The sequence below is a fragment of the Pyxicephalus adspersus genome, chromosome 10, assembly GCF_032062135.1.
Source record: "Pyxicephalus adspersus chromosome 10, UCB_Pads_2.0, whole genome shotgun sequence".
Lineage (NCBI taxonomy): Eukaryota > Metazoa > Chordata > Amphibia > Anura > Pyxicephalidae > Pyxicephalus > Pyxicephalus adspersus.
In genome coordinates this window covers 7,940,825-7,963,057 of record NC_092867.1, presented here as the reverse complement: position 1 = coordinate 7,963,057, position 22,233 = coordinate 7,940,825, and the positions used below count along the sequence as shown (strand labels likewise).

The following is a 22,233-nucleotide window of genomic DNA, read 5'->3' as shown; positions in this document are numbered from 1 at the left end:
AACACATTGCCTTGCACTGGGGATATGTCTATAAGCCCCTGGGAGTTAATAGACAACTAGTGTCTTTCGATTCCTGCAGTCAATCAAGAGTGTATTTGACTTCTAAGCTTCAATGACCATTAGTTATGGAAGGATTAAAAACTCCTAAAATTACCCCTGGGCCATACAACTTATATTATAAAATAGCTATCTTGTTAAGGTTCAGAGGCTTTTAAAAGAAGTGACTACTTCAAAGCCTGCTTGTGACAGCCGGGAGCTGCAGGTATGAAAAGCCTTGTAGGAGGCCGAATCAGACATTGTAATAGAAAATATCCAGGAATAAAAATTTAACTCCCTTCAGCTTTCCAGTCCCTAGATGTAGTGCATGCATTCATTTTAGAACATCTTTAGCAAGTACAGAAAATAGTCTGTTAATCTTGCCAGAAAATCATTCTTCTGTATACTTACTCACCACCCATATTATTTGCTGCCCGGCCACCTGTGGCTCTGTTCTCTTCCTGCAGAAATACATTGGCCATGAAAAATTTAGCACCAGACCTACTTCTGGCTGTGTTAGGAGCCTGGTTACTCGCTGCAGCATGTGATGCAACCTGCCAAGCCACCACAGCTCTGCAGGGAATGGTCACAATATAACAGCCGGCAGGTAAAACCGAAGGGTAGATATAGGAAGGTGCAAAGTGTGCCAGCGTATGAGGGCCCCAAACCCTCCCCAGCCAACAGTTTGGTAGGGGGAGCTCCAAGTCATTTCTGCACAGGGGTCCACGTTCTGCTATGTCCAACACTGGTGGAACCATAGTATGAGACCAGACTTTGGGACGACAAAGTATTATTCCTCTTCTTTTACAGGGTGGTTTTTAATGATATTATTTTGTTATATGGCGGAGGCAAAGACATATCTTTTTTTTTATAAAAGTGAAATAGAAAACTGTTTGCTTAACATAACATAAAGAAAATAATTAAAACCTCACCATTGAGCATAAAGAAAATAATTAAAACCTCACCATTGAGCACTGTCAGTGGGATTTGTGCAGCTTGTCCTTCTTTTGCACCAGGACTAATCGTAGATAAGGCAGTGCAAAGAGCAGCGATATGAAGAATATATGGCCTATAAAATAGACCGATAGGTACACCTACAAAAAAAAAAAAAGAAAATGTTTTTTCATTCATGTGCAAAAATAAAGTTAATCTTCCCTTTCAGCTGGTTATGTACAGTACCTTGGCATGGCAGCTGTGGCCAGCTCTGCTAAAATCTTTGTCCAGGCCAAAAAATGAAGTACGACCTGATTCACGTCTAAAGGTGTTCATTTGGGGCAACAATTTTGCTTATTTACTTATAAGGAAGTGAAAAGTCATACAGTTTGCTTTCTTCAGAATGGAAAAGGTCAATCCCCTGCCAGTATTCTGCATAGGACTCTTATGTACAGATGTTAGATTGCACGATCCTTTGTGATTGTTTTGGAGAATGACCGAGCACTGTACACACTGCTGTTCTGTTCTACGCAGAGGGAAGGGGGAAAGATGAGCAAGCAGCTGCCTGCTGCGCTCTCATCCACAGGATAGCGCAGCAGTTGTCCTATAGCACTCAGACGTTCATCAATCCGCCAGGGCATACTGATAAATGACAATGGAGGGGTGGGGTGGGAGGGCGAAGTCCACACACTAGATTTTTGTCCAAGACCATCACAACCATCTACTATATGTATGTAGCTTTAGCTTAGATTCAGCAGAGAGACCACGTCTTCCTATCTGCATGAAGTTTGCTGGTTCTCCCTGTGTTTGTGTGGGTTTCCTCCCACATTCCAAAAACATGCAGTTAGGTCAACTTGCTTGCCCCCAAAAATTCACCTTAGACTGTGTCAAACACTGTGGACTTTGTAAAGCACTGAGTAAAATGTCGGGGGTATATAAGTACTTTATAATAATATTAATAAGACTTCAAGGGTTCTCCTTTGCATCATGATGGCAGGGGAGGGGTTTTTCTACTCAGGCTGTAGCTTCCCAAAAAACAAAACAAAACTGTAAATAGTGCACACCTGATGTTGCTGGACTGTAAACTGTTTACACTACTCAATTATTACATTGTAGTATATTGTAATGAGATAAATGTGTTTCTGCAGCTAGGTCCTCATCATGTTTATTGGTTTGACAAAGATTTCTGTTAGTCAGGCTTCAAACATCAAGGACCGGTTATGCCTGCTTTGTCTATATCCATGGATTATCACCATAAGGCACTACAGTAGGATATATCAGAGGGGTCTTTACTCCGTAAAAGATTATCAGGATTATCCATGGCGATGGTATGATGCTTTTTCTGTACATGTTCACACAGATTACAGTCCATGTGATGTCAACAGTAGCAAGCTAGCTAAGACACGAATATGTGAATATTGTATTGGGAAACAGTCTGGTTTCTATCTGGACTATAATTGCAGAACGTTTTTTAGACTGGAAGGGTTAAGCTATGTGGAATGTTTTAAATTCTTCCTACTTAGATTTAACTACTTGCATCATACTTGTACCAATGCATTTTACAGGTAGAGCAATAGAAAAAGGGGAAATTGGTAAAGTGGTAAACAGACAAGGCTTACCTTGAGCCACTTGTCCCAGGTGAAAAGGCAGAATGGCACCAGCGGGTATCCCATGAAGAGCCAGTGGATTGACTGCTGTACCACATAGATAGGAGGTTGCAGAACTGACATGTTGCTTATCCGGGAGAGAATAGGGCAGTCCCTCACCAACTCAATGGCCTGCAGAGACAAACACACAAGACTATTTTATTAATGATAGAATAATCCTATTTACCCCCACCACATACTTCAACATTATATCTATATTTAACCCCAACCCACCCCTCAGAAGTCTAACCTGTCTCTCCACTAAGACAATTACAAACTCCAGGGAGAAGCAGACGAGGTATCCAGAATGCAGTCCATGCCAAACGGCCAGGAAGAAGAGGGCGGCTGCCTGCGAGATCGCCTTGTTGCCGAGGAATCGGAGACGTTTGAAAACATATCTGTGGCAGAGGAAGTGAATCAAAATCATAACTAAAGGATATCTATCTTTCTAAAACTTTTTACCTGTTTTTCTAAAACTGAAACATCTGCCATGTTTTTCCTTTGTAAAATACTCGCTTGCACCCATTTCTTTTCATACTTTGGTGCATTTCAGCGCTTCTTTGCCGTTCCTTTCTGACCACATGCGCAACAGCAATAATAATAATAATATGGCATATTGCAAGGCTGAGACCAGCAGCCCATGCCTGAATTAATTCTAATAACACATTTGCTTCTGGTGTCTGCTGGAAGAGCATGGGACAGGGTGACAACACAGAAACATATCTGGTAAAAGGGTGCAGAGCATTGTCACACATGCTAGAACTCTATGAATGACCTTAACTAGGGCATTTATAAAAGGATCACCAGTTATTTTTTAATTAGTACTGCAGATATAAAAAGATTGAAAATAACTTTTGACACGTTTAAAAAAAATGATCTGAGATTTTCAGTGATTGGATTTTGTTTTAGAGTGTGATGTATACTATGCAAAGTTACCGTGCCACCTACACCCAGGCTAATCTTTTTTCCACCTTCTTCTAGACATCAGATAATACTAACTTTTCTAATGGCTTCTAACCATTTACATTATTTTATAGGACACAGCAAAGAACTACAGGAGGTTTTACAGACCCTGCAATAAACTTTCTATTCATTTTCAATAAAAGATTTTGCCATAGCGGATAATCCCTCTATAATCCTTTCCTTTGGTGAGTTGATCTTCTATAAAACAGAAAGGAAAGAGTTGTCAGCTGCTTCAATGCTCACTTACTCTCTTGGCTGGCTTGTCTTCACCTTAGAGCACATACCAATTCACAATAAAAGAAATAATCTGGCAGCACAACATAGAATTTCTTGTAAAATGGAAACTTTTTTACCCCCAGATTGGTATTGCCCAGCCTGGCACTGACAGATGTATGTTACACAAGACTGGGGTTATTCAGGCAGTGCCCAATTCAGGCCGCAGCCGACATTTTGGCACCAAAACCAGCGATGATTCTGGGACTTCTACAACTCCAGCACTATGTGGGAACCTCAGCAATGATAGGTATTGGCCATAACTACAAGTTCCCTTTAGTTAGAGCAATTCTAAAAATATGTGAATATCCTAGTTCTCTGCACCATTTTCCATTCTTAGGGGAAGTAGTATTGCCAAATCTGAAACTAGAAGAACATTAAAGAACTGGCTAGGAGACATGCCCAGTTATATCACGTGACTGGTTCTTCTCCAATCAAAGCTCTCCTTGCACTATTTGGCAGACACAATGCCATGTGACTATGCTAGCTACAGACTGCAGTCTGATTTTTAAGATTGTGATGGGTCACGGTGTGCATAGCAAAGCAAAACAAAGAGCAGATAGTGATCTCTACTGTCTGCTGCCATTAACGAACAGCAAGCTCCCTATCCAAAATGTCACAAATAAAAGTGGCTTTAAACTGACGTCATCTCACCTCGCCACCCAGTCATTGGTATTGATGTTGAAGCTTGCGATCGTTCCTGTAAAAAGTGGCGTAGTCTCAAACAGCCACACCTTCATATTGGCACAGGCATCCCACTTAGGCTGGCCTTTCTCATCCTTTCCATTGTAGCCCAGACCAGACAGAATGCAGACGCCTTCCTACGGGCGACAAAAAAAAATCAGGTAAGCACAGGATTATTTGAAATAAAGCTGAATCTATGCACACAGCAAAATACACAAATTAAAAATCTCTAAAGAAACAAATTACTAACATCTTTAGGTCTTTCCCCTCTTGTATCAGTCTGTGATTGTAGAGTAAAAGCAGAAAATGACCAACAAACTCTTTGTTCTCCCCTCCCCTCTCTCTGCTCTATAGAGACGGGAGAACAATGGAGAGGCACCCCGCTGCGCTCTCTTCCCTTCACTTTCATTATGATCGCTTGTCGTTCGTGGATCTGCCAGGACGGATCCATGAACGGCGAACTCTGTACACACACCAGATTCTTGTCCTATATCAGCCCTGAGGCTATTATCGAACGAGAATCATCGGACGTGTGTACGTAGCCTTAGAAACTTGCTGTACAACAGATTGGCTTCTTATGCTGCTTTTACTCTTTCAGTCAAGAATATGCTGTAAAAGAATTGAGAGGCAGATATAGTTAGTCCAACTTAGATATCATTGCTAATTGCATTAAAAAAATAAATTTATGACCAATAATGAATACAGATCTACATTGGTATATTTTATACCTAACTGGTGTTCAACAATATTATTCTGGAATGATCTGGTAAAGGAGGTCATAATATATTGTCAGATTACAAAGCAGATATAACAAATGCATTTTCATGCTGAACTCTAGGCCGATATAAAAAAGAAACAACGAAAGTAGTTTTGATATATTACATAAAATAATTGAAATGTACATAAAGTTATTGGATATAAATACCTAAATTTAAAATGGTTTTAGCCTCTTCTATTTAAAGCATCATTCAGCTAGGGGGAGAGGCAGACTGGGAACTAATTAGGTGTCCTACATTTATTTACGCCGATATGGAACATGTTGAAAGAAATAAATATGAGAAGGATGACCTCATCTGCATCTGCATTATCCTATCACATGCTGGAGGCAGGAAGGTGCCCAGGTTTTCTTGTGGGGCAAAAACAGGTGACCAAGCTGGCTGTGCCATCTGGTAGGGCTGTATAATTCTCAGGGTTGGATAAACAGAAATACAGCCCCTTGTATGCATTGTAATAGCATATTTAGTTAGAACGTGTTAAAAAATATGAAACATAATAATATACTCTTTAATTGGAAGTTTTCCCATATGTATACAACAGTCATCAGCTGCACACAGACTAGGTTATAAGTGAACACTTACCGTCACCAGCCAGCAAGTCACATATTTATACAGCATAATTTTGCCCCAAATTGTCATGTAGACACAGCGGTACCAGAAAGGCCGGTTCTGTAAATATCAAGAACAAAACAATGCAAATTTAGAAATAGCATAAATAAAATTCCACAACAGGTCAGCATGGTGGCTCAGAAATTAGAACTCTTGCCTTTGCAGCACTAGGTCCCAGGTTCAAATCCTGACCTGGACTATCTGCATGGAGTTTGCGTGGGTTTCCTCCGGGTACTCTGGTTTCCTCCCATATTCCAAAAAGATGCAGTTAGGTTAGTTAGCCTTGGATTGTACTAAAGGCATATGACTACAGTAGGGACATTAGATTGTGAGCCCCCTTGAGGGACAGCTAGGGACCTTGTACAGCGATGTGTAATATATAAGCGCTATATAATTACTGTGTAATAATATTAATAGTGTATAGTCAAGGAGATGCCATTTGGTTCACCAAACAACCTTCCACATTCTATGTTCAGCCATTTTTATATATTTCTTTCCATGTTCTCTGTGGTCCTTCATACTTCCTGACAAAATTGCAACCACTTAGGCACCTCAGTTTTCAACTAACATTACTCTGCTGAAATTTGTAGCACCTGAACACATCAGGGTCCATCTTTAATTCATTTCCAGCATGACTGGGGAGCTGGGGAGAACCCTGAATCCAGGCCGTATAAGGCATCTCAGTTTATGTCCAACTTGCAACTAAGCTTCACCCTCTACCAGTGTCAAACCTCCTCAGACCACTACCACAGCCTACATACCCAATATTGGTTTCACGGCTCTATTAGCCCTATTTTTTTTAATTATGTTACAGGAATGTAACAACTGTATGTTCTGCCCCTGAGTCAATCAATCTGATTATGTTTAAATCTGTTTGGTGGCTTAGGAACATTGCAGGCGTTTTATATTTGGGGTAATAAGCCCCTCCATCATGGTCCCACCTCATACTCTTCGGTTAGGAAGTAGCTGTCAGGCAGATAAGGGCCCAGCACCATGTACACCAGCAGGAAGAAGAGTCCAAGGGAGAGGCGCTTCATCGCAGGCACAACACTGCAGAGAGATGGGGTACAGGGGGTTATATCCTCAGCGATAATACACATTGCACTTTACACTATATGGGTATCTTTTATACACACCTGTTAGGAATTTGCCCCTCCACATCACTCAGCTCTCCTTTTACCAAGCTCAGGTACTTCATCATACAGAACTGGGGGCCTACTAAAAACCCACCATAATAGTAGGAGAAGCCACAGACCTCCAGCAGCGTGGGCACCCCTATGACGGCATAACGCTGTTGTTCCGGGGTCAGCGTGGTCTGAAGGGAGAAAGAACACGTGTAAAGAGAATATACAGAACAAGGTCTGCTAAAATACTTTGGATCATCAGCAAGGAAATATAAAAGCAAAGAAGACAACCGGCACTCCTGGATGTTACATCGCTAGCCAGGACAGAGCATCTAGGTGATCTGGCAAACAAAAGACACTGTTGCCAAATCATTTATTTTTGCAACCACCCTTCCAAGGAATTATATTATATTGTAAAGACATGAAACCTCCCTTGTGTGGAAATCCTAAAGCTCAAACAGCTGCTGGGTGCCAACATCTTGGATGAGATGTCAGCAGTCCCAGCAGACTCAAGAGCTGACACTCAAGTTGCACAATGTAGTATTCTCCATCACTTCTTCCTTGACATGTGGGGACAGAGGAGCTGGGCCAACAAAAACAGTAATTAGACTATGGATATGCATGAAGGAAACTGACTCTTCCTGGAGTAACCAAATATTTTAGCAAGTTCAAAGCCACATTGCAAACGAATAAAAAAAAAAAACATTTATAAAAAAGAAAAAAGCACTCAATTTTTTTTTATAAAGTGGTCTCTCTAAGCCCAGCCTTACCACTTTTACAGACCTTCAGCACCTTACTCCCCCCCCCCTTCAAGTTTTTCTTTTTAATCCCATTATACCAGTTCTTCCTTGTGAAACCCTCAGTGGTCCTTCTCCTCAAGCGGCAGTGATAAGTTGTCCTTACTACTGCACATTGTGGTACTTTAATGCAGTGTTTTTCTGTCAAGGACTACTGTAAACCTTGGTTTATGAGATGATGTGCACCAGGGTCCATGAAAGCCTGGGATCTTAGGAAGTGGGTTGGATGATGCTGGGCATCATTCAATCCAGAAGAAAGCGCTGGATCTCACAGTTGGTTTGTTAGAAGTGCCCATGTCTGCTAACAGTCAAACACACATTAAAAGACTTTAGCTCTGATTTTCCATTGTCAGCTATCAGAAGTGGATTCTGCTATAGGCACAGCTCCCGCTGACTCACAAAAATAATAAACACAGGCAGTCCCAGCATGAACTAACTGGTTCCCTTCACTCCCATCCGGACATAGAACTGGAAAGTAAATTGTAATTGGGTTATGTTTCTAACAGTAGAAAAGATGCTAAAAGAGGCTACGGAAACCTTTTTGTATCGCAGACTACCTCCTCAATCTTCTCTAACTTTCAAAAGCTGTAAACTTTAAAAGGTGACCTTCAATGATAGTCCATGACTCACAAGTTCTGACAACATTGCAGATTAGCTCAGTATTTAAACAAGACATAATTAACTAGTCCAGATTAACCATTGGACTCTATCATGCCACAATGCTGAAGGAAGCGTAGTATGAGTAAAGTCCTCAGTGTTCTCATCTAGCAGATCACTCTTCTAAAGCAGAACTTAAATGAAGTCTTTCCCTTTTCTTTGGGAACTGGTTGAAGGTAATTTGTGTGTTACTTTCTCTATACAGTTTTTAATAATTTATGTACATATGGGTGGCTATATTTGATCTACTTCCTTCCTTTCTGACTTTTTATCAAGTCTACTAGATAATGTCTGGTTGGCCAGGCTGTACTTCATTAAAGAAAAGTCAGGTCATGAAGCTGTTTCTACTGTGGCTGTGTAAATCTCAGGACAAGAAGGACAGAAATACAAGGGTTGTATAGAAATAATTATGACTGGCATTATAAGTCAATAATAGTAAAAGATGGCTAATAAAGGTTATTTACCCATGGCGCCGCATCAAATCGGTCAGCACTGGGTCAGCTACAGCAACCTGTAGGTGCATCGGCTAACAAAAACATAAGGGGTGTTATACCATGATGCTGTTGCATGACATTGCTTGGCTACACATGGGCCACAAAACTGAAGCAGAACCAAAGTGCACTGTATTACTATATTCTGCCCAATCCCCAGGCCTTGCACCAAGTGACTACTGCATCCTCAACACCATGCAGAAACCTGTGTGGTCACAGATTTCCATACAATGATGCCTTAGAAGCAATGGTTAGACAATACAAACATTTCTGAGAAAATGGCAATAGTAGATCAACCTCCATGAATAGGTAGTGCAATGGGATGATATGTAAATCACATGCTTCATGCACCACACACCACATAATCCAGACGTGTCTTATTCATTTCTGTACAAACCTTGCTTAAATCCTTTAGTAGCAGGTAAAACACTGCATATTTTACCTGTTTGGCATTAAAACTAACCCTTTACCTCTCTATTTTCCACAGGTGCTCTTTGACCAATGTAATGGTCGATCTATTATACACAGCCTGTAGACGGAGCTCTTGTGGTAAAATATGGGCAGGCGCTGGATTCCTGCAGTTTTTATTTGAGAAGTGTCTCTTTCGAGGAGTAAACACAGGTTGGATTAAACAGATTACACAGAAGAGGTAACAAAAGCTTCTCTTGCAGAGACAACTAATACTGCTGGCAAGGTAACAGCAGAAGATCCAGGCCTCTAATTGCTGACTTCCACCTTGGGCAGGTTTCAGGTTAATTACAGGTGCAGAAGAATCTGGCTCACATACACAGATAATACTAACCTTGTCTTTCCCACCATCGTAATAATCAAAGGCAAGTCCTGTGGGGACAAGAGAAGGTCTCTGAGTGAAGCAATCCTCATCATTAGAGAAACACAAACAAAATTAAAAGTGCACTGAAGTCAAACATGCAAATTCTTTATTTAACCCAGCTCAGGGGACAAGGCCTGCCACAGGGCTGTAATTTTCATTCAGGTATTTATCATTGCCTGCCAACTCTTTACAGCTGACAGGTCCTTAAATAAAGAGTTGACATGCCATAACAGTTCTTAGCTGGCACTTTGTTTTCTTAAATGCTTGACTTGTGGAAGAAGGGTTAATGTGCAGGGTACCAATGTACTGTGCAAGAACTACAGTCAGACAGTACTGGCCTTTGGCACTGGATTGGAGCCAAATGTCAGCCGTCTTGGCAGGTTCTCATCAGAGACTATGAACAATGAAAATGCCAGCCATGGCTTTTTTCAATTTACCAAGAGTCAGTTTTGTCAAAACTCACACCAGCCAATCAATATTTATTATTAACTGGTGTAACTTTAGCAGAACGAATTTGGATTGGTTGAAATGTGTTGGTACACTTAAAGAGGAACTAAACCCAAAACGGCAAAAAAAAAAAAAAAAAACTCACCTTCAATTCCACAGGGCAGTCTGATCGCTCTGAGGGTGTCCTGTATCGGGTCCTGCGTCGTCCCGGAGCTAGCGTTTTGGGCGCCGCCATCTTCTCTTATTCCTACGTCACCTGACCCAGGCGCGCGATCTGGTGACGTAGAATGAAAAAAAAAATGCCGATCTCACTCACTGCGCATGCGTAACATCGGTTAATCTTTCTTTTTGCGCAAAATGACTCTTTCTGCGCATGCCTGAGATGACATAGGTATCCCGGGAGGCTTTGCGCTCCCATTCTTTCCCGACCGCCAAGAAGATCGGGAATTAGGGGGCGGTGCTTCACCCTTTTCTTTTTTCTTTTTTAAAAAAAAGGGTGTTGCACTTACAAAAAAACAAACACAGAATTTTTAATCTACACAAAAGGAATGTCTTCCCTTTTATGTAAAGTGAAAATTGTGAGTTCAGGTAGAGCCTCAAGGGTCACCTTGTCCATTAAGAACCCCTTTGTGATCAAGGTATACTTACCAAACTAAAACCTCTTGCCTCTCTTGTTTTGTCACATCTGAAAACACAACCTGATGCTTCCAAGTACAGAGGAGTGTGTAACAAACCTCTAATGGACAGCAGGCATTTACTAGGCCCAGTACTGTCATATGACTGGGGTCATCACTGTTCCCCTAGCATATGTCAGCTGCAGCAAAGGCAGAGTGCTGAAAAGGTGAATATAAGGGGGTCATACGGAGGGCATTTAGACACAAAAACTATACCATGTATTGTAAAGGTGACAGTGTCATCTATTAGATGACACATGTAGACTACCATAGCCAACCTGCTGGTTGTGTGCCGGTCAGGTCTATGCTTTGGGGTCAGTATTTACTGACAAGTTTGGAGATATCTGCCTTTCTGTGAATATGTCAGTCAGCAATAATGAGGCCAGATGAAGCCAGGCAATTAGTATCTCCAGGATCCAGGATCCCCAGTCAATTTCTCTTGTGACAGTTAAAATGTAACGTAATGTTTAGTTTATCTTATATTTACCGTAACATGTATTTTCAGAGTATAGAGGAACTCTATTACCCTGACAGCTATGAAAACAAATAGCATCTGGATTCAGGCAATGGGTGTCAGGTGCTCTGCTAGTGTTGAAATTATTGCAGGACAACTTCAAGTGTTGTCATATGAAAAAAATGTTTTCTTTTGGCTGCAAGAACTCGTTCAGTTTAGTCATTGTTTGCCAAACTAGGACAGAGGTAAAATTGCAATACTAAGTACTGCTGAGGTACTACGATTTATATTTGCAATACAAAAAAAAATGGAACCAAGTGACATTTCTAAAATTTATGATAAACAATGACAAAAGACACTTGATAGGCTGCAGCATGAACTATCCATACCCAACAACCAGGCGCCTCAAACATCTCCCCCCCTTCCCATACTCACCAATTAGCTTAAGCGTCAGAACGCAGTGAGGCATAGTCCATTTGATATCGTAATTATCTGTGGCAGTATAGTAGTAGCCAAATAGGAGATAACCCTGTCCAAAATACAAAGAATAATTATCTCAGAGAATAGATAACACTGATAAAGAACATGTGCACTTTTTTAAAAAAAAAACCTTGGCTTTAATATTTCCCAACCTTTCACCCTTTTTTCTGGCCTTACTGGGATCAAAGGTTTTACCAGTTTAACTTCCCCTTATTTTTGCTATTTTAGCAATGAAAGCATCACTGGGAGCAAGTTAGAAGTGCTCCCTAAAACTTGACCTTATACTGTGATAATGACATATGACTATGGTAGGGACATTAGACATCTAGTGACATGACTATGGACATTGTACAGCGCTGCGTACAATGTCGGCTCTATATAAATACTGTGTAATAATAATAATAATAATGCACATCTAAAGAAATGCTCTTGTTAGCCTCTAAAAAAAAAACCCATACTAACCTCAATCTATGAAGCCATCGCTATGTTTTTTTTAGAACATACATACTACTTGTTGTTTTCCAACCAAATTTACAAAACAGAAATAAATGTTATTATTATTATTATTATTATTATTAATAAACAGGATTTATATAGCGCCAACATATTACGCAGCGCTGTACATTAAATAGGGATTGCAAATGACAGACTAATACAGACAGTGATACAGGAGGAGAGGACCCTGACCCGAAGAGCTTACAATCTAGTAGGTGGGGGAATTTCACACACAATAGGATGGGAGATATGTAATGGTGAGAAGTAGTGATGGTTTCAAATGACAGAAGAAGACGGGTAGGCAAGTTTGAAAAAATGGGTTTTGAGTGCTCTTTTAAATGAGCAGAAAGTAGGAGCAAGCCGAATAGGACGAGGAAGACCATTCCAGAGAGTTGGAGCAGCTCTAGAAAAGTCTTGTATTCGTGCGTGTGATGAGGTTATGAGTGAGGAAGTCATTAGTAGGTCATTGGAGGAGCGGAGAGAGCGGCAGGGGGAGTATTTTTTAACCATGTCAGAGATGTAAGTGGGACAATAACTGTGGAGGGATTTGAAGGCAAAGCACAGGAGCTTGAATTTGATTCTAAGGTGAAAAGGAAGCCAATGGAGAGAACTACAAAGAGATGCAGCGGAAGAGGAGCGGAGGGAAGGATGGATGAGTCTGGCTGCGGCATTCATAATAGATTGTAGAGGAGAGAGTCGTGTTAGTGGAATACCAGAGAGAAGGATGTTACAGTAGTCCAGACGAGAAATGATAAGAGCATGTACAAGGAGTTTGGTGGTCTCAGGGGACAGGTAGGGGCGGATTTTGGAGATGTTGCGTAGGTGAAAGTGACAGGACCTGGAAATGTTCTGAATATGGGGGGTAAATGAGAGGGCCGAGTCAAAGGTGACACCAAGACAACGTGCCTGAGGGGAGGGCCGAATAACAGTGTTGTAACAGTTAGATATATGTAAGGGGGGGATTTGGAATTTGAGGGGGGGATGATGAGGAGTTCTGTTTTATCCAGGTTGAGTTTCAGGAATCGGTCAGACATCCATGATGAGATGGCTGACAGGCAGCATGAGACCTTATCCAGGACTGAGGGAGACAGGTCAGGGGTGGACAGATAAATTTGGGTGTCATCAGCATACAGATGGTACTGTATGCCAAAGGAGGATATGAGACTACGGAGAGAGGAGGTGTACAGAGAAAAGAGGACCGGTCCAAGGAAATGTGTTTTTAAACTTGCAAAAAAAAAAAAAAAAAAATGAAGACTAAGGCTTTGTCCACCTTATAACACTTGCCGTGCATTATACAGCAATGCAAAGCCACCTCAAGGGCTGTCCATTGTGACAATTACTTCTTTATTGAATGGGGCAGTACAAAGAAACGTACAGAACTGTGTGCAGCAGTTTTTTGTACCAGTGCACTGCATCATATAAAGCGAGAATGTCAGGCATTACTCTCTTTGTAACGTCTGATGTTTTTCTGTATAATAAATGCACCACACAAAGCCTCAAAGAGACCCTGTCACCTAGCCCAGTTATGTTTGGGTAGCGGAGTCTCTTTAAAGTGGACCTTCCCCTAAAATAGAAGGTCAATGTGCACTCTCTAGATCTCCTCCCACTTTGCCTACTATTGGGCAGCTGAAAAGAAAAAAAGAATTCTTCTTACCTTACCCGCTGGGCATGATGTGACTATCCTTCCAGGTAGATTCCCGTAGAATGTGGAACAGATGAAATCTTGTGCGAAAACAGTCAATTGCAAGATTTTGGTTGCTCCAAGTTCTACAGGAATCCTCTCGGAAAGACAGTAATAGCATCCTTACCAGGATGGGTTGAATGGATTTTTTTTTTAGTAGGTGATTTGGGAAGAGATAGAGAGAATCCAGAAAGTGTAAGTGAACATTCCATTGCAGTGAAAGGTCCAATGTAAAGAAACCATATTGCAGGACTATTTATTTTAGCAATGCACTTCAAATGATATTATATTGCATTTATTGTACTTTATGCCTGGTACCGTGTTTCCCCGATGATAAGGCAGGGCCATCAAATAAGACAGCCCCCCCTTTTAAATAAGGCATCCCCCTGAAAATAAGCCCTAGAGCATATTTTGGCCTTCAAAAAAAAATAAGACAGTGTCTTATCATCGGGGAAACAGGGTATGTATCCACACCTAAAAGCTGACTGCTGCTGGGTGCTGATGTCACCAGTCCCAGCAAAATCAGAGTTGTCATTCATGTGACAATAGGATCCCTCTTTAATGCTAAACAAAAGGATATGTAGGAAGGTGAAGGGATAGGTGAAGAAGGTCAGCCAGAACATTCATCACCTATAAACTCCCAGAAGGTGAATGGGAGGGTGAAAGCTGTGCTAGGGAACTGACACTTTGCCTAACAAGTTTAGAAGTGCATTGCAAGTCTTATTTTTTAAGCTGGATACAGGCTCTCTTTCTCTGATCTAATTTGTGATGCAGAATGTCACTACTTACCATCTGTAAGGAGAAACCGGTAAACACTGCCGTGACTGTCCTCCCCATTAGGCGCAGGATGAGAAAATGTAACACAACGCATAATAGCGAGTGATACAACTGAGAGCCTATGGAGAAAAAGAAAGGTAAAAATTACAACTCTTGTCAAAAAGTCATCAAGTACTCATCTGAAACTACCGTTAAAGAAGTTACAAAAGAATACATATTCAGTTTTAATAATAAAGTCTCAGTGCAGCCATACATTTATAAAGCACTGAGCAGCAGGACCCCGACGAGAGTGCAGTGAAATAAAATATTAAAGAGAAATAAAAGAAATCAGGAGGAGAGACAGTCATAAAAAATGGCCAGCCTCTCCACCAATTATAGTCTTTATTGCTGTGGTAAATTAATCACCATTCATGAAATGTTTCAACCATCATATCGACTATTGCTGACTTGCTAAATGTCCTGGTAAGAATGGTAACTGCTCATATCGGGGTCTAGCTTTAATAACCTCAACCATGGCGTCTCCAATGGCCATGGCGTCTGTAAAAAAATCAATCAGCACTTAACGTCTGAATACGGCCCGAACATACAACAAATAATGACTTCATATCATCATCTCTGTTCTTCCAGACTAAATCAATGGCCCTCGATTTAGTAGCTGGAGAGTTAAACAGTAACCAGGTTCAGAGTAGATAAACTTGTTTTCAGACATGACCAGTCTTCTCTTAGCATTCCACCCTTCATATTTGCAGTCTAAACAGTCCAATGGTTGGAAGCACACAGGAGGAGCATGACTGACCTTGACTATACAGGCCTCGGGCAAAATAGGTTGCATGTACCCAACTCAAAGGGACCATACACCTAAATACACTTAATATTATTAAACAGGATTTATATAGCGCCAACATTACGCAGAGATTTACATTAAATAGGGATGAATGCTCTGGCACACTTTTTGTAGCTGCCCATTAGCGTCCATAGTTCGGTAGAAATCTAAAAGGCCCATTCAATATAGTGATCTAATAATGTGAGGGGCAAAAGGTGTTTTATTGTGAATGTTAGGCCCTGCTCAGCCTAATCTGTAGCAGAAGCAACGTCTCTGTATGTTAGGATAGCGAACATGAAGACAGATCTGAGACAGCACAGACAGGCAGAGGCTTGGAATAAGGCCAGCACCAATACCAGGAGCAAGGGTGTGCCGGTACGTTATTCCTGGCACAAACTTTCCGTAGCCCCGGGACATTCTTCACCTGTAATCTCCAAGCACACACCAGGCAATCTCCTCTGCCATGGAGGCACAAGCCAGAAGGGATTAAAATGGAACCCCAGCCAAAACTTTAAAGACGATTATTATTATTAAACAGCACCGACATATTAAGCAGCGCTCTACATTAAATAGGGTTACAAATGACAGACAGATACAGACAGTGACACAGGAGGAGGAGAGGACTCTGCCCAGAAGAGCTTACAATCTAGAATATTTTCATTGCTACCCCTGTCCTGCATTACATTGCCAAATGCTAAATTCTACACAAAATCACCAATGAAAAGTCAACAAGTGTAATTCTGGTAAATACATAAAAACAAAGTTGGGGCCATTCACACCTTTCCATTGTGAAAATGTATGTGTTACCATGTTAATATGTCTTTTATTCTAAAGTTACTCAAACTGGGCTGATTTATTAAAGCTCTTCAAGGCTGGAGAGGATATACTTTCATTAGTGGAGCTAGGTGATCCAGCAAACCTGGAATGGATCTGGTCCAAGATTAAAAACATTTGCTTGCAAATAACTGAAGAAATCCATTCCAGGTTTGCTGGCGCACCCAGCTTTACTGATGACAGCGTATCCTCTCTGGCCTTGGAGAGCTTTAATAAATCAGGCTACTACTATGCATGGGAATGCAATGCCATACACTACGGAGCAAAAAAGTACATGTACATGTTGTCTGCCCTGGTGCACGGGAAGCCCATTCATTACATAATGCTCCAAGATGGACAGGTGTGAATTGGCTGGTATAGTTTTCTAAAGCAGCCCCATTCTGAGTAGAAAAGCCTGTCCCCTACCAGAATATTGAAGATTGTTTTTTCTCCGCAGAGGTTTGATGAACATCCCTTGCCATTCATGTCCTTACTAATTGAAAGGTTTTAATTCCGACTGTACAGAAAGATCAATGGTTCCACACCAGAAGCCAGGGCCCTTCTATCCAGCTTGCTATTATTATTAATAATAATAATAATATTATTACCGACTTTTATGCTCAGGCTATAGCTGCTTTCCAAAACCTTGAACATATTTTGTTCTGATGCACATGGAATAATTTATTCTGTAGGTTCAGTTGGGTTTGACTATACCTTACAATTTGCACAGGCTGGTTGAAGTAAAATAATCAGGCTGTAATTTGTAAACTTATTATTTTAGTGATGTGTAAGACATTCCGATGTATAAAAGTGATAACTGTGAGGAAACAGGTGATTTCCTGTGCTCGGGGCTCACCCAGGAAAAATGCCAAAATAAGCAGGCTATAATAAGGGCAGGCAAAATCTCTCAGTCTGTCTTCAGAGAAATACAACCCCAACTGACCTACTCCTGAACATGCAAACGGGCCTGGCTGTATCTGGCTGCAATACTTTCCAAGAAATAGAACAAGAATGCAGCAAGTGAAGACAAATCCCTGACCAGCATACTAGTAGTTCTAGATTCCAGTGCCCCGGGAAGTATTGATGTCTTTGACTGGTAAGATCCCCACATTATATGATCAGAATATAACTGGGGATTAAAGCTTTAAAGTAAAGATAACAGAGACTGTTTGATCCAGGAAACATCTGACTGCCTCATGGAATCAGGAAGGAGTTTTTTCCCGTTGGAGCAAATTGACCAGGAATTTTTTTGCCTTCCTAGGGATCAATAGGGTTTTGTATCTGGGATATGTTTATTTCCCTAGTGGTTGAACTTGATAGACCTATGTCTTCTTTTCGACCTGATTATGTAACAATGATTGGAACAGCCACTGCTGTTAAGGACCCCTAAGGGCCAATTTTTACCAGACACACTGAGCTGGGTAGAAGTGCCCAGTGTAGTCACAATGCAAAAATAAGGTAAATTGCCTTATGTCCTATGGCATCAGTTCAGTTCTATAATGCGTCACAAGTTCATAGAAATAAACTGGACCTTCCTCACTTCCTTCCAGGTGACATTATTGCTGCACCTTATTTATATTATTGTTATTAAAAATAATAAACAGGATTTATATAGCGCCAACATATTATGCAGCGCTGTACATTAAATGGGGGTTGCAAATGACAAGACAAAGACACAGGGGGAGGAGAGGACCCTTCCCAGAAGAGCTTACAATCTAAAAGGTGGGGGAAGTATCACACAATAGGAGGGGGGATATGCAACGAAATTCTGCAAGAATACCCTGGACACTAGAAATGACCTTCCCACTTTGCACAGGACGCAGGGATGACACGACACAGAGAGAAGTATATTATTCTTTATAGCAAAATTCTTATTTTATAAAGGCTGCAGGGGGCTGCTAACCTTCCATTTTCATAGGAGGACCACTTGAATAATAGTAATAAAAAAACCTGCGATGATTTAAACCAACGTTACAATACTGATAAGAGGATTGTCAACGCATGCTAAGCATCACCCCTGGAGTAAATTTGCCCTTCATATTGTATCATAGCGGTCAGTATATATCCTTCAAAGGAAAAAGGAAGTATGCCCACTTCCACTTTCTAAAATTGAAATTTGGCCCAGACAGTGGAAGTTTTTTTTTTACACCCCCCAAAAAAGTCTTGTTTTTACTTTTATAGCACAGGTTCACAGGATCTTTGCATGGTATCTAAAAACAGGTACACCAGGAATTTCCTGGAGAGCCCGAGGTCGGCCATGTTGGGTTAGCACGTTGCATCATACAGGGATCTATTAACCACCTGCTCCCTCCTCTCCCTCCCGGCTGACATACCGAAGTTGAAATAGGCGATGCAGAGCCCAGTCACCGTGTTGAACAGATGGATATGGGACGGTGGCTTCTTAAAGAGGAAGTATCGGTGGAATAAGGCCAGAGGGTAACCTGGAGAAGAAAAAGAGGAACAAGACGTCAGGTTAGGAGGCTTTTTAATAAGATTAAAAGAAAACATCAAAAAGTTTTCATAATTACACGCATCCTTCTTTTTTTTTTGCTGCACTCTTAGTCCTTCACTTCTGAAATCATCTCGTATAATATAGAAGGGGTTCAGCGTTACCTGGTAGCACAGTCAGGATCGGTTTCCTCATAATTCACCTGGGGAGACGCCCAGCATTGAGGGAACCCCAATCTATCATAGACCATACCAACCGGATTCTATGAAGCTGCTTCACTCTGCCCCTTCCATTATAGAATAGTCAGGACCCCTTTCCTCTCAATGTACCGGGCTTTACAAATTATTCAAGACCCCTCTCCCCACAATGCACCCAATTTCCCGAAATCCCCTTCCCCTAATAACCTCTGAACTATGTCTGTGACTGTCCTGTTCTACTTGGAACCATTTCCGTTATGCACCTAGCTTTCCAGGTATGGCTCTTAGGTCATTCCCACCTGCTGCCCAGTCTATAGCCTTGTCCACTGTACCCCTCCCTAATCATTCAATCTGCCAGGAATAAAATGTGCCCCCATTCTTAGTTCAATTAACGCCCCCAATTGCCTCTTCCATCTGTGTCCCCTCCAATCATCCCCTATTCTGTCCGTATTTTCACTTCTGTAGATCCCTTTCTCTTGCTATGTGTTCCCCTTGCACCATCTGTGCCCCCCCCCCCCCCCCCATCCTCTACTCCATCCCTTTCCTGCCTGGGCTCCCCTTTTCTACCCCATTCACTCCTCTCCAGTCTGCATCTGATGTCCTTCTTGCCCCAATCAGCTGACTGTCTCCTGTCCCATTCTCTCTGTTCTTTACTCCACATGTGACTCTCTTCTGCCCCTTCCACCTGTGTGCTTCCCACCGCCCTCCCTATATCAATACCCCTCTCTCAATTACCACTTTCACTGGTCTGTGTCCCCACTCTCTCTTTCACCTATCATCTGTCTGAAGTCTTTCGCTTCCCCCTCATTCACTCAGCACCTATGTCCCTCTTTCTTCACTGCCCCCCCACACCTATGTGTGTCCCCCTCCACTTGTATGTATTCCTTGCTTTCTCAGCCCCTCCACCTCTCTAACCTCCCTTGTCTGTATCCCCCTCAAACTTGTCTGTGTCCCCCCTCACCTCTCTGTCCCTCTTATCCCACGTCTATGCCCCCCCCCCCCCTTCTCTCCCTCTGTCACCCTCCTCCACCTACATCTGTGACCCCCTCTACTTGCCTGCATACCCCTTACACCTGTGCCTTTGTCCCCTATACCTGTCTACAGAGCCCTTCCCTCACCCCACCTGTCTGTGTCCCCTCCAAATGTCTATACCCCTCTCTTAAAGGGGCTCCTACACCTGTGCGTGTCACACACCACTACACCTGTGTGTGTCTCTCCCCCTACACCTGTGTGTGTGTGTCACAGCCCCATACAGCTGTGTGTGTGTGTGTCACAGCCCTATACACCTGTGTGTCACAGCCCCATACACCTGTCTGTGTGTCACAGCCCCATACACCTGTGTGTGTCTTTGTGTCACAGCCCCATACACGTGTGTCTTTGTGTCACAGCCCCATACACCTGTGTCTTTGTGTCACAGCCCCATACACCTGTGTGTGTCCCCTTTTCCTTTCTCTGGGGGTTTCCCTGTCTGTGTCCGCCCCCCTCTCTCTCTTTCTTTTTCTCCTGTGTGCCCCCTCCTCTGGGGTCCCCTCCCATCATCTCACCTAGAAAGATGGACAGGATAAGTCGTAGTGCCGGTTCTGAGGCCCCCAGCGCCTCCGCCACCCCATGTAGCAGAGACCCCGAGAACGCCGCCATCTTCCCGCTCCCCGCCGGGCCTGACTGCACCGAGTAGCCCCCCACTACCAAGCCACGCCCAAGGCGGGCAATAGACCCCACAAACCCAGCCCACGACAGCTGGTTGGCAGGAAACAGATGAGGAGTACAAAGTGGGCGGTGCTTACGTCGCCGCTATACTGACAATGTCACCTATGGGCGGGGCTTCGGCATGAACACAGTGACAAATGGGAGTGGCATGTTACTGATTGGCTGTTCCTGGGGTGGGGGTTACTAGCGGTCACTGAGTGCTGATGGAGCAAGGGTCACGTGGTGCCACATGTAGGGGAAAGGTCACGTGAGACTATTTCCATAGAGTTACATTAAACATCGAAATTAATATTATTATTACATTTTACTTGTTAGTGGTTTTTTTATATTTTTTTAGCATTAAATAAATATTATTTCATTTTTTATGATTTAACATTTTTTAAATATTGTATTTGTTTTTAAACCTTCCTGCTGTTATATGTTTATATAGTTAAATTAATGATATGACTTGTTACAAAAGAGACTTCAATTTGGAATCTGCTGGGGATAGTTTAGAACCTCTGTCAATTACCTTGTCCCTATTTCCAGGTGCACCCATTACCCTGTCCTTCTGTCCTGGTGACACCCATTTCCTTGTCCTTCTGTCCTGGTGACACCCATTTCCCTGTCCTTCTGTCCTGGTGTCACCCATTTCCTTGTCCTTCTGTCCTGATGACACCCATTACCTTGTCCTTTTGTCCTGGTGACACCCATTACCCTGTCCTTCTGTCCTGGTAACACCTATTACCTCGTCCTTCTGTCCTGTGACACCCATTACCTTGTCCTTCTGTCCTGGTGACACCCATTACCTTGTCCTTCTGTTCTGGTGACACCCATTACCTTGTCCTTCTGTTCTGGTAACGACCATTACCTGGTCCGTTTGTCATATTGCAACCATTACCTTGTCCTTCTGTCCTAGTGACACCCATTTCCTTGTGCTTCTGTCCTGTGACACCCATTACCGTGTCCTTCTATCCTGTGACACCCATTACCTTATCTTTCTGTCCAGGTGACACCATTTACCTTGTCCTTCTGTCCTGGTAACACCAGTTACCTTATCCTTCTGTCCTGTGACACCCATTACCTTGTCCTTCTGTCTAGGTGACACTCCTTACCCTGTGCTTTTGTCCTGGTGACACCCATTACCCTGTCCTTCTGTCCTTATGATGACCATTACCTTGTCCTTCTATCCTGTGACACCCATTTCCTTGTCCTTCTATCCTGTGACACCCATTTCCTTGTCCTTCTATCCTGTGACACCCATTACCTTGTCCTTCTGTCCTGGTGACACCCATTACCTTGTCCTTCTGTCCTAGTAACACCTATTACCTTGTCCTTCTGTTCTGGTGACACCCATTACCTTGTCCCTTTGTCCTGGTGACACCCATTACCTTGTCCTTCTGTCCTGGTGACACCCATTACCTTGTCCTTCTGTC

The 22,233-nt window shown here is 42.4% G+C and overlaps 1 protein-coding gene across 1 annotated transcript; it reads right to left on the bottom strand.

The window, feature by feature from the left end:
- Positions 1 to 1,001: 1,001 nt before the first annotated feature.
- Positions 1,002 to 20,821, bottom strand: LPCAT3 (lysophosphatidylcholine acyltransferase 3; the record flags this gene model as incomplete). The annotated part of the gene is given in 12 exon segments (XM_072423246.1): positions 1,002 to 1,130; positions 2,589 to 2,747; positions 2,866 to 3,013; positions 4,506 to 4,672; positions 5,894 to 5,980; positions 6,862 to 6,970; positions 7,057 to 7,235; positions 9,792 to 9,829; positions 11,832 to 11,925; positions 14,842 to 14,948; positions 18,799 to 18,906; positions 20,656 to 20,821. Coding segments are annotated over 12 exon segments (1,407 nt in total). The 5' UTR covers positions 20,750 to 20,821.
- Between the last annotated feature and the right edge of the window lie 1,412 nt (positions 20,822 to 22,233).